Below are 12,612 nucleotides of genomic sequence, written 5' to 3' on the forward strand. Positions count from 1 at the left end.
ACCTCAATGTCCTTCTTGTAGTGAGGGGCCCAAAACTGAATATAGTTTTTGTACTCACCAGTGCCGAGTACAGGGGCACAATCCCTGCCCTGCTCCTGCTGGCCACACTATTGCTGATACAGGCCAGGACGCTGTTGGCCTCCTTGGCCACCTGGGCACACTGCTGGCTCATGTTCAGCCGGCTGTCAACCAGCACCACCAGGTCCTTTTCCGCCGGGCAGCTCTCCAGCCACTCCTCCCCAGGCCTGGAGCGTTGCATGGGATTCTTGTGACCCAAGTGCTGGACCCAGCACTGAGCCCTGTTGAACGTCATACCACTGACCTCAGTCCATCTGTCCAGATCCCTCTGTAGAACCTTCTTACTCTCAAGCAGATCAACGCTCCTGCCCAACTGGGTGTCATCTGCAGACTTACTGAGGGAGCACTCAATCCTCTCATCCGGATCATTGATAAAGATGCTAAACAGAACTGGCCCCAATACTGAGCCCTGGGAACACCACTTGTGACCGGCCGCCAGCTGGATTGAACTCCACTCACCGCAACTCTTTGGGCCCGACCATCCAACCAGTTTCTACCCAGCGAAGCATACGCCTGTCCAAGCCATGAGCAGCCAGTTTCTTCAGGACAATGCTGTGGGGAGACGGTATCAAAGGCTTTACTAAAGTCTAAGTAGACAACATCCACAGCCTTTCCCTCATCCACCAAGTAAGTCATGTTGTCATCGAAGCAGGTCAGGTTAGTCAAGCAGGACCTCCCTTTCATAAACCCATACTGACTGGGCCTGATTACCTGGTTGTCCTGTACATGCTGCCTGCCGGCAGCATGATGATCTGCTCCATAACCTTCCCCGGCACTGAGGTCAGGCTGACAGGCCTGTAGTTCCCCAGATCCTCCTTCTGGCCCTTCTTGTACATGGGCATCACATTTGCTAACTTCCAGTCAGCTGGGACCTCCCTGGTGAGCCAGGACTGCTGAGAAATGATGGAAAGTGGCTCGGTGAGCACTTCCACCAGCTCCCTTCAGTGGGCCCCATCCAGCCCCATAGGCTTGTGCATGTCTCAGTGGTGTAGCAGGTTGCTAACCATTTCCTTTTGAATTATGGGGCTTCATTCTGCTCCCTGTCCTTGTCTTCCAGCTCAGGGGGCTGGGTACCCAGGGAACAACTGCTCTTACTATTAAAGACTGCGGCAAAGAAGGCATTACATACCTCAGCCTTTTCTTCATCCTTTGTCACTATTTCTGCCCCCCGCCCTGCATCCAGTAAAGGACGGAGCTTCTCCTTAGCCCTCCTTTTGTTGCTAAAGTATTCATAGAAACATTTTAAATTGTCTTTTATGGCAGTAGCCAGATTAAGTTCTCTCTGGGCTTTGGCCCTTCTAATTTTCTCTCTGCGTAACTTTGTGACATCCTTGCTCCTCTGCCTTTAAGATTTCCTTCTTGAAGAGCGTCCAGCCTCCTGGACAGCTTTGCCCCTCAGGGCTGCCTCCCAAGGGACTCTGTCAGCCAGTCAGGCTAAAGTCTGCCCCCGGAAGTCCAAGGTGGCAGTTCTGCTGAACCCTCTCCTTACTTCTCAGAGAATCAAAAACTCTTGTCGTTTTGTGATCACTGTGCCCAAGATGGCCTCCAACCATCACGTTGCCCACAAGTTCTTCTCTGTTCACAAACAGCAGGTCCAGCGGGACATCTTCCCTATCTGGGTCACTCACCAACTGTGTCAGGAAATTCTCTTCCCTCAATCGAGGAACCTCCTGGACTGTTTCCTCTCTGCTGTATTGTATTTCCAGCAGACATCTGGTAAGTCAAAGCCTTCCACGAGAACAAGGGCTAGCAATTGTGAGACTTCTCCCAGCTGCTTATAGAATATTTCGTCTGCCTCTTCATCCAGGTTGGGTGGTCTGTAACAGACTCCCACCATAATATCTGCCTCATTGGCCTTCCCCCTGATTCTTACCCATAAGCAGTCAACCTCATTGTCACCGTCATCAAGCTCTAGACAGTCAAAACACTCCCCAACATACAGGGCTACCCCACCGCCTCTCCTTCCTTGCCTGTCCATTCTGAAGAGTTTTTATTGCAGCACTCCAGTTGTGCGAGTCATCCCACCATGTTTCCGTGGTGGCAACTATATCATAGTTGTGCTGCACAGTGGCTTCCAGCTCCTCCTGTTTGCTGCCCATGCCACGTGCACTGGTGTAGATGCACTTGAGCTCGGCTATTGATCCTGCCGCCTTGCTGGGGGGAGAGGCCCTAATTCCTGTGTGACTATTCTTAGGCGCTTCCATGGTTTCTAACACATCAGTAACCCTTGTGTCTTTGCTGCCGCAAGGCTCTCTGTCCCCTGCCTCCACGTAGACGGCAGACCGAAGGATCTTCTAGCACACCATCCCTCAGACATTGGCGTGCCACCCCCCAGGCTTATCTTGTTGCTTTCAGAGGAACCAACTGCCATAAACTTTACTGCAGGATGAGGAGATTAAATTCTACTCTCAAGTCATCCTCCTTTCTGTGCTTTCTTACCAACTTTTTATCTTTTGGTCTCCGCTTATGGGTTATTTTTGTCCATTTTTGTTTGCTCTTCCTTCATCATCAGTGTAACAAAGAGCAAACATTATTTGGATGTTTGAAAATGCAAGATGAAAAATCATACTTCTGAGCTCTTTTCAAGTCTAACACTGAAGTATGTTAAAACAGAGTGCAGTCTTTGCAGGAGGAATCAAGCATTATGGGGGAGGTCAGTTGGCCCTGACGGTCAGGATGGCCAGCTCCAGGTACTCTACTTGTGGCTTTTGCTTTTTGAGCCTATCAGTATGAAATTGCGACCTTTTACCATGTTGTTCATTCACGGTTCCTTGATTTTTACTAAATGCATTAAGCCATGCTGCTTTATTATTGCCTTGAGAGACCTCACATAATTGTTTTGTTTTTTCATACCTAAATTTCAGTTCTTTTATTAATGAAAGAATGAAGGGTTACATTATGAAAACATTAATACAAAGTAGCTGCTCTTTCATGTTTTGTAAAGGTGAATTTCTCTCTCAATATGAGACAGATAATCTTTTCTTTAGGTATGAGGTTACTCCCCCAAGTTTTCTTTTCTTTGGGGGTGTTTTTTTTTTTGTTTAGCTGCAGTTGTTCTGCAGCCTCCACCACATATGGCATGTATTGCTGCTGATGGAATGAAATTGCTAATAAGAAAAATAGACTGAAGTGCCCACAAGAAACTATGTGCACCAAAGTTCATCTCGGATATAATGTTGTTCCCAGATGTGTGCGTATGTCTGTCTTGGTGGTGGAAGTCGTGTGAATTGGACTGTGCCCTACAGATTTGGGAGTCTCTTTCTACTTGGTGTTGGTAGTGATACAGGTTCCTGTTGGCATATTGAATAAGAAGTAGTATGACTGTAGAGAGTTCTAGGATTTATCTGGGGAGTTGGTTCAGTGCAGGATGAACAAATTATGTATGTCAGTAGGTCAGTGAAATAGCTTTTGTCTTTGAAACCAGATTCCTGGGCTTTCTCTGGTTGGAAAAGGTACGTGATATTCTGAATGTTGTGTTCGTGAAAATGCAGCTGTAGTAGAAACGGTCATCCTACATAACATTGAGGAATGCGATAAAAGAGAACTTGTAGGTTGGGACTAAAGCAGTAACAGAGCTCTGGGAATACAGGAAATGGGAAGATGTTAGTGTAGAGAAGTGTGAAACTTGTTGTTAAGTCTTTGTGCCAGCTCCTTCTTCTACAGTTCTGATCAATGCACTGATCCCTCATGATCTTCAAAGCAAAGTCACAGAACTGCTTTTGTTATAGCTACATTTTCTCGATGTGGTTTGTCAGGTATTCACAAACAAAGCTTTTTGTTTTTCTAGGTCCTGCTTTGCTGCTCACCAGTGATAACATCAAACAGCGACTTGGTTCTGCTGCTCTGGATAGGTAACTGCCCTCATTATTATTTCCAAAAACATGCAGAAAGATACTGTGCTGGTCTTACAAATATGTGTGTTAGAACACAGGATTTTATTCCCATATATTGTGCTTTCTGATCGAGGTGTTCAAGACGACATTTCTAAGAGTATTTGGTTTAAATGTGGGTGGGTTTTTTTCCATAGTTACATTCTTACTTGTGAAATTGGAAAAGCTGAATTGGTCCAAGTGGGTACTATGCCCTCGTTCTTAGGGATGCCGTGGAAGTCTTACTGAAGTTAGGCATCGTTGCATCCTCTGTCCTGTGTGTATATATCTAATGGTATAAATAACGGAGAAATAAAGAATGCAGGAGCATAGAAGGGTGAGCAGATAAGTTTCTTAGACTGGATGCAAGTCTCTGATGCCCTTCAGATTTTGTGCTTGACATGTAAGATTTCTCTCTACTCTGTCAGGAGCTGTGATATAAACCAGTTTGGATCTGTTGGTTTGTTTTGTTTGTTTTTCTCTTTTCTGTCCCCAGTATCCATGAATACCGACTAACTAGCTGGCTGGGACAGCAGGAGGATATTCACCGTATTGTACTCTACCAGGCAGACAGCACCCTTACTCCCTGGACTCAGCGCTGCATCCGGCAGGCTGACTGCATCTTAATTGTTGGACTGGGAGACCAGGAGCCTACTGTTGGAGAGGTGTGGAAATAGCTCCCTCCTGTATCTGAAGTGTTAACAACTTTCTTTGATTTGGACTGTTTCGTAGTCATGAATTTTCATGGGTTTAATACCCAGTGAAGCATAAATAATGAAATATTCCTGAGAAATGTGTGTTATACATAGAAGATCCTCATTCAGTTCTTTTTCTGAGAGGGCAAGTTGTATGTTGAAGTATTTCTAGCTAGGTTCTTCTCCTCTAAAGAGCCGTTTTGGCCAATAGTAAATCAAAAGCCAAATTGCTTTGAACCTTTGCGTTTCTGTGCAGAATTTCTTTGCAGGATCTCCAGATAGAGAGAGAAATTCTTTTCTGCCTGGATGGAATTCATGGTGTGTGTGTAGGAGAAAGTAGATAGAAATTATATTGTATGAATAATTTAATGTATTTTATTACAGATTGTAAGCTGCTGGGGTTTTTAAACTCTTACGATCTATCTTTATTTTTGATATTTTACTGCCAAAGTTGTTTGCCCAGGCACATAAATTCTGCAAGAAATTTAAAAATGAGGTCACAAGTGCGTTTTTTAGGATTGTGAAGTGCTGAGTCTGACCTCCAAAGAGCCTGGGACTGTTACCATCTGCAGCGTTCTTGTGTGTCACTTTGTGTTGGTTCTTCATGACTGTATGTGGGAGGCAGGAAGCACAGTAAAGGCAAGTCTCCATCAGTTGCCTAAAGCAGCAAAAAAATAAAAACAAGGAATGCAAGGAGGAAAGAGTGGTCTGATTGCAAGTGAAAAAACAAGCTGAACGTTTGTAGGCTTAAGTGTGACTTGGGAAGCGATCTCATTTTGCATGAACAGCGTGTGCATTTAATCGTCTATGTTTTAGGTAAAAAGCGTTCATTTTTGAGCATTCAGGTTTGAATCCTTGTTTGATTTTAGAGTTCTGTATGCCATGTAAGCCCACAGCTAACAGTATAGTTTGAGGGTTCTTAGTGTGCGAAGTTGTCTGCTGATTCAGATAGGAATAGGGGTCAGATGTGGATATATATGTGTGTGGATATATGTATTTCACAATACAGTATTCCGTTAACTGATGCTGGAGCAGTAAATATCTGACACCCCCACTCCTTTGGTGTGTATCATGTGCTGTAGCTGGAGAAAATGCTGGAGAACACTGCGGTCCGAGCCCAGAAGCAGCTTGTCCTGCTCCACAAGGAGGATGGGCCTCTCCCTTCCCGGACTGTGGAATGGCTCAACATGCGGAGCTGGTGTTCTGCTCATCTTCATCTCCACTGTCCACGCAGAGTTTTTTCCAAAAGAAGCCTGCCCAAGCTGGTAAGAGATTCCTGCTTTGGTGGCAGATCCCTTGGCTGTAGTACTTCACTTGTAATCTGTGCATCAAAAGTAATCTGATGTAATGATATTACATGATATTTTGATGTGCAAATGACTGTTACACAGATAGCGTTCTCTTTAAATCTGTTTGGCCTCAATTTACGGATACCCTTAGGTATCCGTAGGTATATACCTTATACTGTTAGGTATAAGGATACCGAAAGGTATCCTTATGTATAAATCCTTACCTTTAGGCATAAGGGGCTCATGTCTTCTTTGTGGATGCATACTTAGCTTGGCTTAAGACAGTAAATACTATCTCAAGGTCATGTTGATAGGTGGGTACATGTGGTAGAATCCTCCTCTTTGGGAGGATCCCTATGTTTGCAAAAACCATGCTAAAGGTAAAGCAGAGGCAGACTTGGGATGCTTCCCAGTAACTTCAAATCCTTGTCAAGAAATAAAAATAGCTCCAAAGAAAATACTATGATGAAATTCTCCCCGATACTGTGAAAGTATGAGAGCTGCATAGGATCACTAGCACTGTTTGGACAGTTCGTTAACCGTCTTTTCGCTTGAAGAACAGCTATCCCCTTTTTAACAGTATATTGTTGGCTGGTAATGTAGAGTCTACCCTGCCTTTAGAATGACCATCTTCTGCCTCTCTTCTGCAGATAGAGATGTACGAACGTGTATTCCAGAAACCACCAGACCGTCACTCTGACTTTTCTCGCCTGGCTCGTGTTCTGACGGGGAATGCCATTGCGCTGGTCCTTGGGGGCGGAGGAGCAAGGTAGGTGGCTTATCCTGGGCACCCTGGTGCGTTGCTACCGGATCCCAGAGCACCGCTGCCACTGGGCTGCAACAGATTCGTCAGGATAACAGGCGTCCCATAAAATCAGCACAGTTCTGTAAGCAGCATTTGGGGGAGATGTTGAGGAGTTGCTTTTGTTACAGAAACTTAACCTGCTGTCTGGATTTGTGCTTGGATTTCTGCAGAAAGAACATGAGTGTTTGTGACATCTTGAGACCTCTATTAAGTTGGGCTTAATACCAGGAGCTGACCAGGGCACTAAATATGACTCTTCTTTCTTTTGTTGGCCTACACTATGGATTTTTATTTTCCCTTATGGATTCTTATATTAGAAAATGGCTCACAATATTTCAAAGGCCCCCAAAGCTCTTCAAAGTTTGAGCAGCAAGAGGAATTATGTCCTCTAATGGGCAAATGTTCTCTTCTTTATAATCGCCCAAAACCCCAGGTACCGATACACTTCTGACAGCCATGCTTTACAGAAAGATTGTATTTTTGCAGAAACAGGGGCAAGGTGTGTGCTGAAGACTCAATTACAATTCCATCTGAATTCCTGGTGAGCTTTGGAAATAAATTATTAGTGACACTTTTCTTTGGAATACGTTTTTACTTTGAGAGTTTTATGCTGAGACAGACACAATTTAGTAGTCCTTTGTCTCAAGAGAGTGCTGCCTTCATTGTCTTCACTGTGTTCTTGAAGCCTTTCTTTAAAACAGTGCTTTGAAATACTCCTGTCAAAAAAAAAAAAAAAAATTGCACATAGTCTGTCTATTTAAATCCATGGAAATATCACATTTTTGTCTTTGGGCCAGTGCATGCTTTGGGGGGAGTATTTGCTACGGTAAAGGTTAGAGCTCCTTTGTGACAGCTTGTTCTGATTAGTCACTTGATGCTGAGACAGCCAGCGCTGCGGCTGTTTCTTTGAGTGTCTGCAAAGATGCCTTTATCCTGCTTGTTTTCAGTTTGCTCACCTAAGGTGATTCCAGTATTTCATTTCTGAGATAAGCACTATCCTGTGGAGACAGAAAGTAAAGCAGGGGAGGGGAGCTTCTGCTTAATCTGGGTATCTCAGGAGGCTTTTAATCGACTGGTGCAAAGAACTGGTGGTGTTTTGGTTTGGTTTGGTTTTTTTTGTTACAAGCTATCTGATATCTCTGTCTTTACTGAAGCCTGTGTCATGCTAAAATATGTGCACTTCTGTATTTCTGGCAGCACACTTTGCTCATTCCCTTCCTTTCTTCCTTCTGTAAACACTGCTGTAATTTTTGCCAAACTATTTATTTTTTGTTCTACTACTTAATTTGCAAGCTCCCACCTGCTGTTTTTCAAGAGCAGAGGTAAGAAAGAGCAGGATTATTGAGCCTGTTTGGTCCTGTGTCGTCCTCCACCACAAATCTGAACCGCTGCACTTCTACTGTCTTGCCTTTAGGATTTCTGGATGCGCACCACCCGTTCAGCAATGTGACCATGTCCCATTAGCCATTAATTTGCTCATTTCTGCATCTATGCAATATGGACGACTTTAGGAGGATTAAAGGGCAGAATGGATAAATGCCATAATTTTCTTCTTTCTCTGACACCCTATTTATGTCATGGATTAAAATGCTTTCTCTGGGGGTTCATGCTGGCACATGGATGGTGTGAGCATTGTGTTTTCAGTGGAAAGATACAGGATACTATTTCTGTAGCTGAATTGTCATCTAAATTGTGGTTAGATGAAAGATTTGGATTTCTTAAAAATTTGTTTTCGAAATGAAAATATAATTAAGACTTAGGGGAAAGGACAAAATTACTCAGAACTCTGTAAAAATCTGCCTTTAGAAGGTTTGCAAGTCAAAGTAAGTTCTTGGGTTCCCATCACTACTAACAAGGGAACTTCAAGGGATTATGTACCAGCTACTTAAAATCATCCTGTGATTAAAGCCCATTCCAGCTAAAAACATCATGATGGGTTGCTGCGCAGGCTCTTCATGGTTCCTGTAGCCTTGGGATACTATACTACACAAAGTAACTTCCTGTCTTGTTCTGGAAGCATGGATCATACTGGTCACAAAAACCAGAGAGAACTGATAGTTACAGGGTGCTGGCTGGTGGTTATTTCTGTTAAAGGTATTGTGTTCTGTGACTCCAGTAATATCAATTATTGTTATTTTGGGAATGTTTGTCTGGCTTCCCAGTGACGGTCAGTTTGGGAGGTTTTACCAGAGCAGCTTCCTAGTAATTATCTTTGTGGTTTGTGATGACAAAAGGCTCATAGGAACTAAAGGTTTTCCTTCTCTTGCAACTATAAAAATAAAACAAATTGAAGCAATACAGTTCCAAAATTATAGTGTTTTGCTTTTGTTGAGTGCTAACTCAATTTCAGTTAGAAACATTGTGGTGTTTGAGGGAAGGAAAGGGGATCTGTGTTTGGAAAATAAATACCTTTGAACTGTAGTTGCAAGAATAATGAACAAAGGCATAAACCCTTCCATACATCATTCTCATGACCTTTAGCCATTCCACGTACAGCCCACACTTTCTTTGGTTTTCTATAGTTGTCTTAGCAAAGTTGTTTGAAAACAAAAGTCTATGGGGAGTAAATAATGAATACAGAAGTATCTGGGAATACCTAGGGCTTTGGAAAAAAAATAAAGGGTCGTGCTGTTTCAGAAGACTGGCTTAAACAAAATTGTGATGACAAGCTTTTGTTGTTGATTATAATGTCATGATTCCAGGAGTGAATTTGGTTCAACGTGCCTATTCCACATAGGCATAGTGGGAAAATACAAAGCTTTAGACCTGTTCCTATTTGGCTGTTTTGATAGGAAACTGTATTTGCGGTAACACACGTGATACAAATATGTGATGTGCATAAGATGCACTTACTGAGAAGGAAAGAACTATTGTTGAAAGATATTACTTGCCTTTTTCGGATGTGCTATCTAAAGTAAGGCATAATAATCAGCCGCACGTTCATGCTGAGAGCGAATGCACGTGGGGCCAGAGACCTTTACCGTCTGGTACTTGTGGGGTCCGCGTGTCCTGCCCCGTCCCTGCTACGTGGTGCATGGGTAGATGGGGCTCCGCAGAAGGCCGTGCCTTTCCCTTCTCTCCACGGCCCTTTCCTCCAGGCAGGGCATTTAAGCCTTCCCTGAGGAGCTGCTGTTGAAGGATGTTTGTAGCTATTTCATCAGGGCATCTTTTCTTTTCTCCTTTTTCCAGGTAGTTTTCTCCTCAAACTTGTTATTTCACCTCAGCTCTTGATAGGTCATGTATTTTTTTTCCACAGCTCGTTCTTGCTGACTCTATTTGGCTCAGACTCACACCTTTTCATTTTGGACAGTTAGCCTGTTTCATCCACTTGTTCTTTCTGCCTTTTCTTCTTTACTTTCAGCTCTGGCCCTCTGAAAAGGAAGGATAAAAGCAGCAGCACAAGAGAAGCGAGTTATGCTTGCCTTGTTATGGAGATATTTGTGTCCGGTGAACCCACTTGTCGCCCAGTCTGTCTGCCCATGCTCCTGGAGCCAGTGCCATGTGCAGGGTGCTCGCACTCCATGCTCTTCAAGAAGGCCAGATGTGTGGGTCCATCTCCCACTCGGTCACTTATTGGCTGCTGCGCTGAGCCTGACTTGGGTCTCTGTGCTCCTTAAAGCCTGGCTTTATCTTCTGATTCGATGGCTTTACCCAATGATGAAAAGATTAGACGGGCGCCCGAGAGGCAGATCTCATAATTGTTCTGCTCTCGGGAGATTACGTTTGCCTTCTGTGCTCTCAGTGTTTGACTCCAAGACGCTGATTCCACAAAGAATAAAACGTGTTTTCATTCCACTGTCATTCCTGCTTGTCGTCTTTAGATCTGCCCTTCAGTTCCTTTCTCGGTCTTTGCTTTCAAGTCCTCTCTCAAAGGACCTATTGCAAAAAATATAGTTTGCCAACTGCTTCTACCATACTGTGGGGTGTCCTTATTTGTCGACTTAACAGAAATGCACCTGGCTTTGAAATAATTCTCAGATCGTGCAGTGAGCTTCAGGGCCGCACTGCATTTTGCAAATGGACTATTGATAGCAATGTTTAAGGTTGCTCTCAGTAGTTTATAATGGGGTACAGGTATCCCCTTCATTTGTTATCTCTATCTCACAGTGCTTAAAATTCACAGTAAACAGAGGGCTGACACCTTGAAAAATGTGTAAAAATCAGATTCTGATTCTTTGAAGTATTCAAAAAACAGTCTGATAAAAAAAACTTGTTCTGAAGTAAATTATGAAACAAAATTCTTGCTAAAACCATTGTTCTTCATTCTGACTTTGGCTAAGATGGTTCTGAAAGAGCAACAACAGCCTCTCCGAGGTGCTTGTGATGTCATGAGTTACTGCAGCTATTGAGGGTTAAATCACTTCACTGGTGTTCAACTCCTGACATCGCACAGGCTTGAGCAAATGGCTTAAATGCTTATAACTTGTGTTCTCCTTTTGTAAAACGAGGCATTTGGCATCTGTGCAGGTCACCGTTTATAAATTGCTCTGAAGCACTTGCATGGAAAAGTAGTATGAACTATTACCACTAGGAATTGTTTGGCATTTTAGGAGGGTTTCGTTATTTCTAAATGTATATGGATTTATGCTTTCGTCTCATGGGTTGGATGTGGTGGGGGAATTTGCTTGAAACCTAACATTATTATGATGAAGTTAACTCTCTTTCAGTGTGCACTGGCTGAGGAATAACAGGCTGCTGGTAACCCTGTTCGTGTTGTCTGAGTACAGTGCCAAGACACGGTCAACATTTTTGCAGGGGCTGCTGAGATTTGAGGGTACCCTTGCCTGTTCTGGGCAGCCAAGAGCCCACACAAGCAAACCCTGTAGTCCCCAGCGTCAGCTGGTATCTTCTCCCCCAGTGCAGAGATGCTGTAGCAGAGGGCTCTGGTGGAAGCCAGCAGGTTCCTGAGGAGCTGCCTCTGAAACTGAGCCTGTAGGATGTGCCAGGTCCTAATCCACCCGGGGGGTGCATTTGGTTTCCTGGTACCATGGAAGGGTTAATGGCTGGACGTGGTGATGCCTGATCTTGTAGAGCTGATGCAGGTCCCAGCACTCTCCCCAGGCAGGCAAGCAGCCTTCGCGCAGCGGGGAGCGGCGGTCAGTGGTGCTGGGCTCTGCTTGGGTTTGGCGGGGATCCCTGCCTCCAGCTCGGTGTCTGGCAGTCCCGTACGGAGCCGGTCTGGCACAGATTGGGTCCTTCTGCACTCAGTTCACACCGTTTCCTAATTTTTACTTATGCAACATAAGAGTGAGGATTTTTTGCAATCCCTGTTCTTTCTTTTTCTCTCCCCCTAATACAGTCAGGCAGCATCCATGAAATTCATGTTTAATTTCCGATTGCTTGCTCAAGATACTGAGATGGCATGTAAGGACTCTGCTTCCCTTTTATATAGTGATACAGGCCTTGAAGAATACGCACCGCTAAAAGGATCCCGTTCCTCATCCTAATATTGCTGTAAAGAGTGTCAGGAAGTGGAACTGAAATATGAGAGAAACTTGAAAAATGCTGCTGCTTTTCTTTAAAATGGAAGAATAAAGCTTACCGTCCAGCATCTGCAGTCCGTCACTGGCCAATAATGGCTGATGAAGCAAGATTCCTGCAGTATGGAAGCGTCCGAAGGATACGAAGGAGGCTGAACCTGCTTTGTGTCATAAAACCCCCTCTCCTTGAATACTTGAGATATCCTTCCTCCAGTTCCTTTTCTTCAAAGTAATCCCTTTGTACACCAGGCCAAATCTGTCTTTTGACATTTGGAAGGGCAGAAAGTTGGCAGCCCTGAGGTTAATCTTCGTGGCCTTTGCATTCGTCAGCCTGCGATCTTCACCATCCTTCACGCATGGTTAGCTTGCCGCTGTGGATGGTGCGCATTTCGGAGG

The 12,612-nt window shown here is 44.2% G+C and overlaps 1 protein-coding gene across 1 annotated transcript in view; it reads left to right on the forward strand.

Moving 5' to 3' along the window:
• The window catches only part of PNPLA7 (patatin like domain 7, lysophospholipase), a 123,498-nt gene that overhangs the window by 69,867 nt on the left and 41,019 nt on the right, over nt 1–12,612 (forward strand). Inside the window, exons 22-25 of the mRNA XM_082009091.1 lie at nt 3,866–3,929; nt 4,444–4,612; nt 5,725–5,907; nt 6,582–6,700. Coding sequence (XP_081865217.1) covers nt 3,866–3,929; nt 4,444–4,612; nt 5,725–5,907; nt 6,582–6,700 — 535 coding nt within the window. The remainder of the gene's footprint in view (nt 1–3,865; nt 3,930–4,443; nt 4,613–5,724; nt 5,908–6,581; nt 6,701–12,612) is intronic.

The sequence above is a fragment of the Phaethon aethereus genome, assembly GCF_964289735.1.
Source record: "Phaethon aethereus genome assembly, chromosome: 20".
In the NCBI taxonomy this organism is placed as follows: Eukaryota; Metazoa; Chordata; class Aves; order Phaethontiformes; family Phaethontidae; genus Phaethon; species Phaethon aethereus.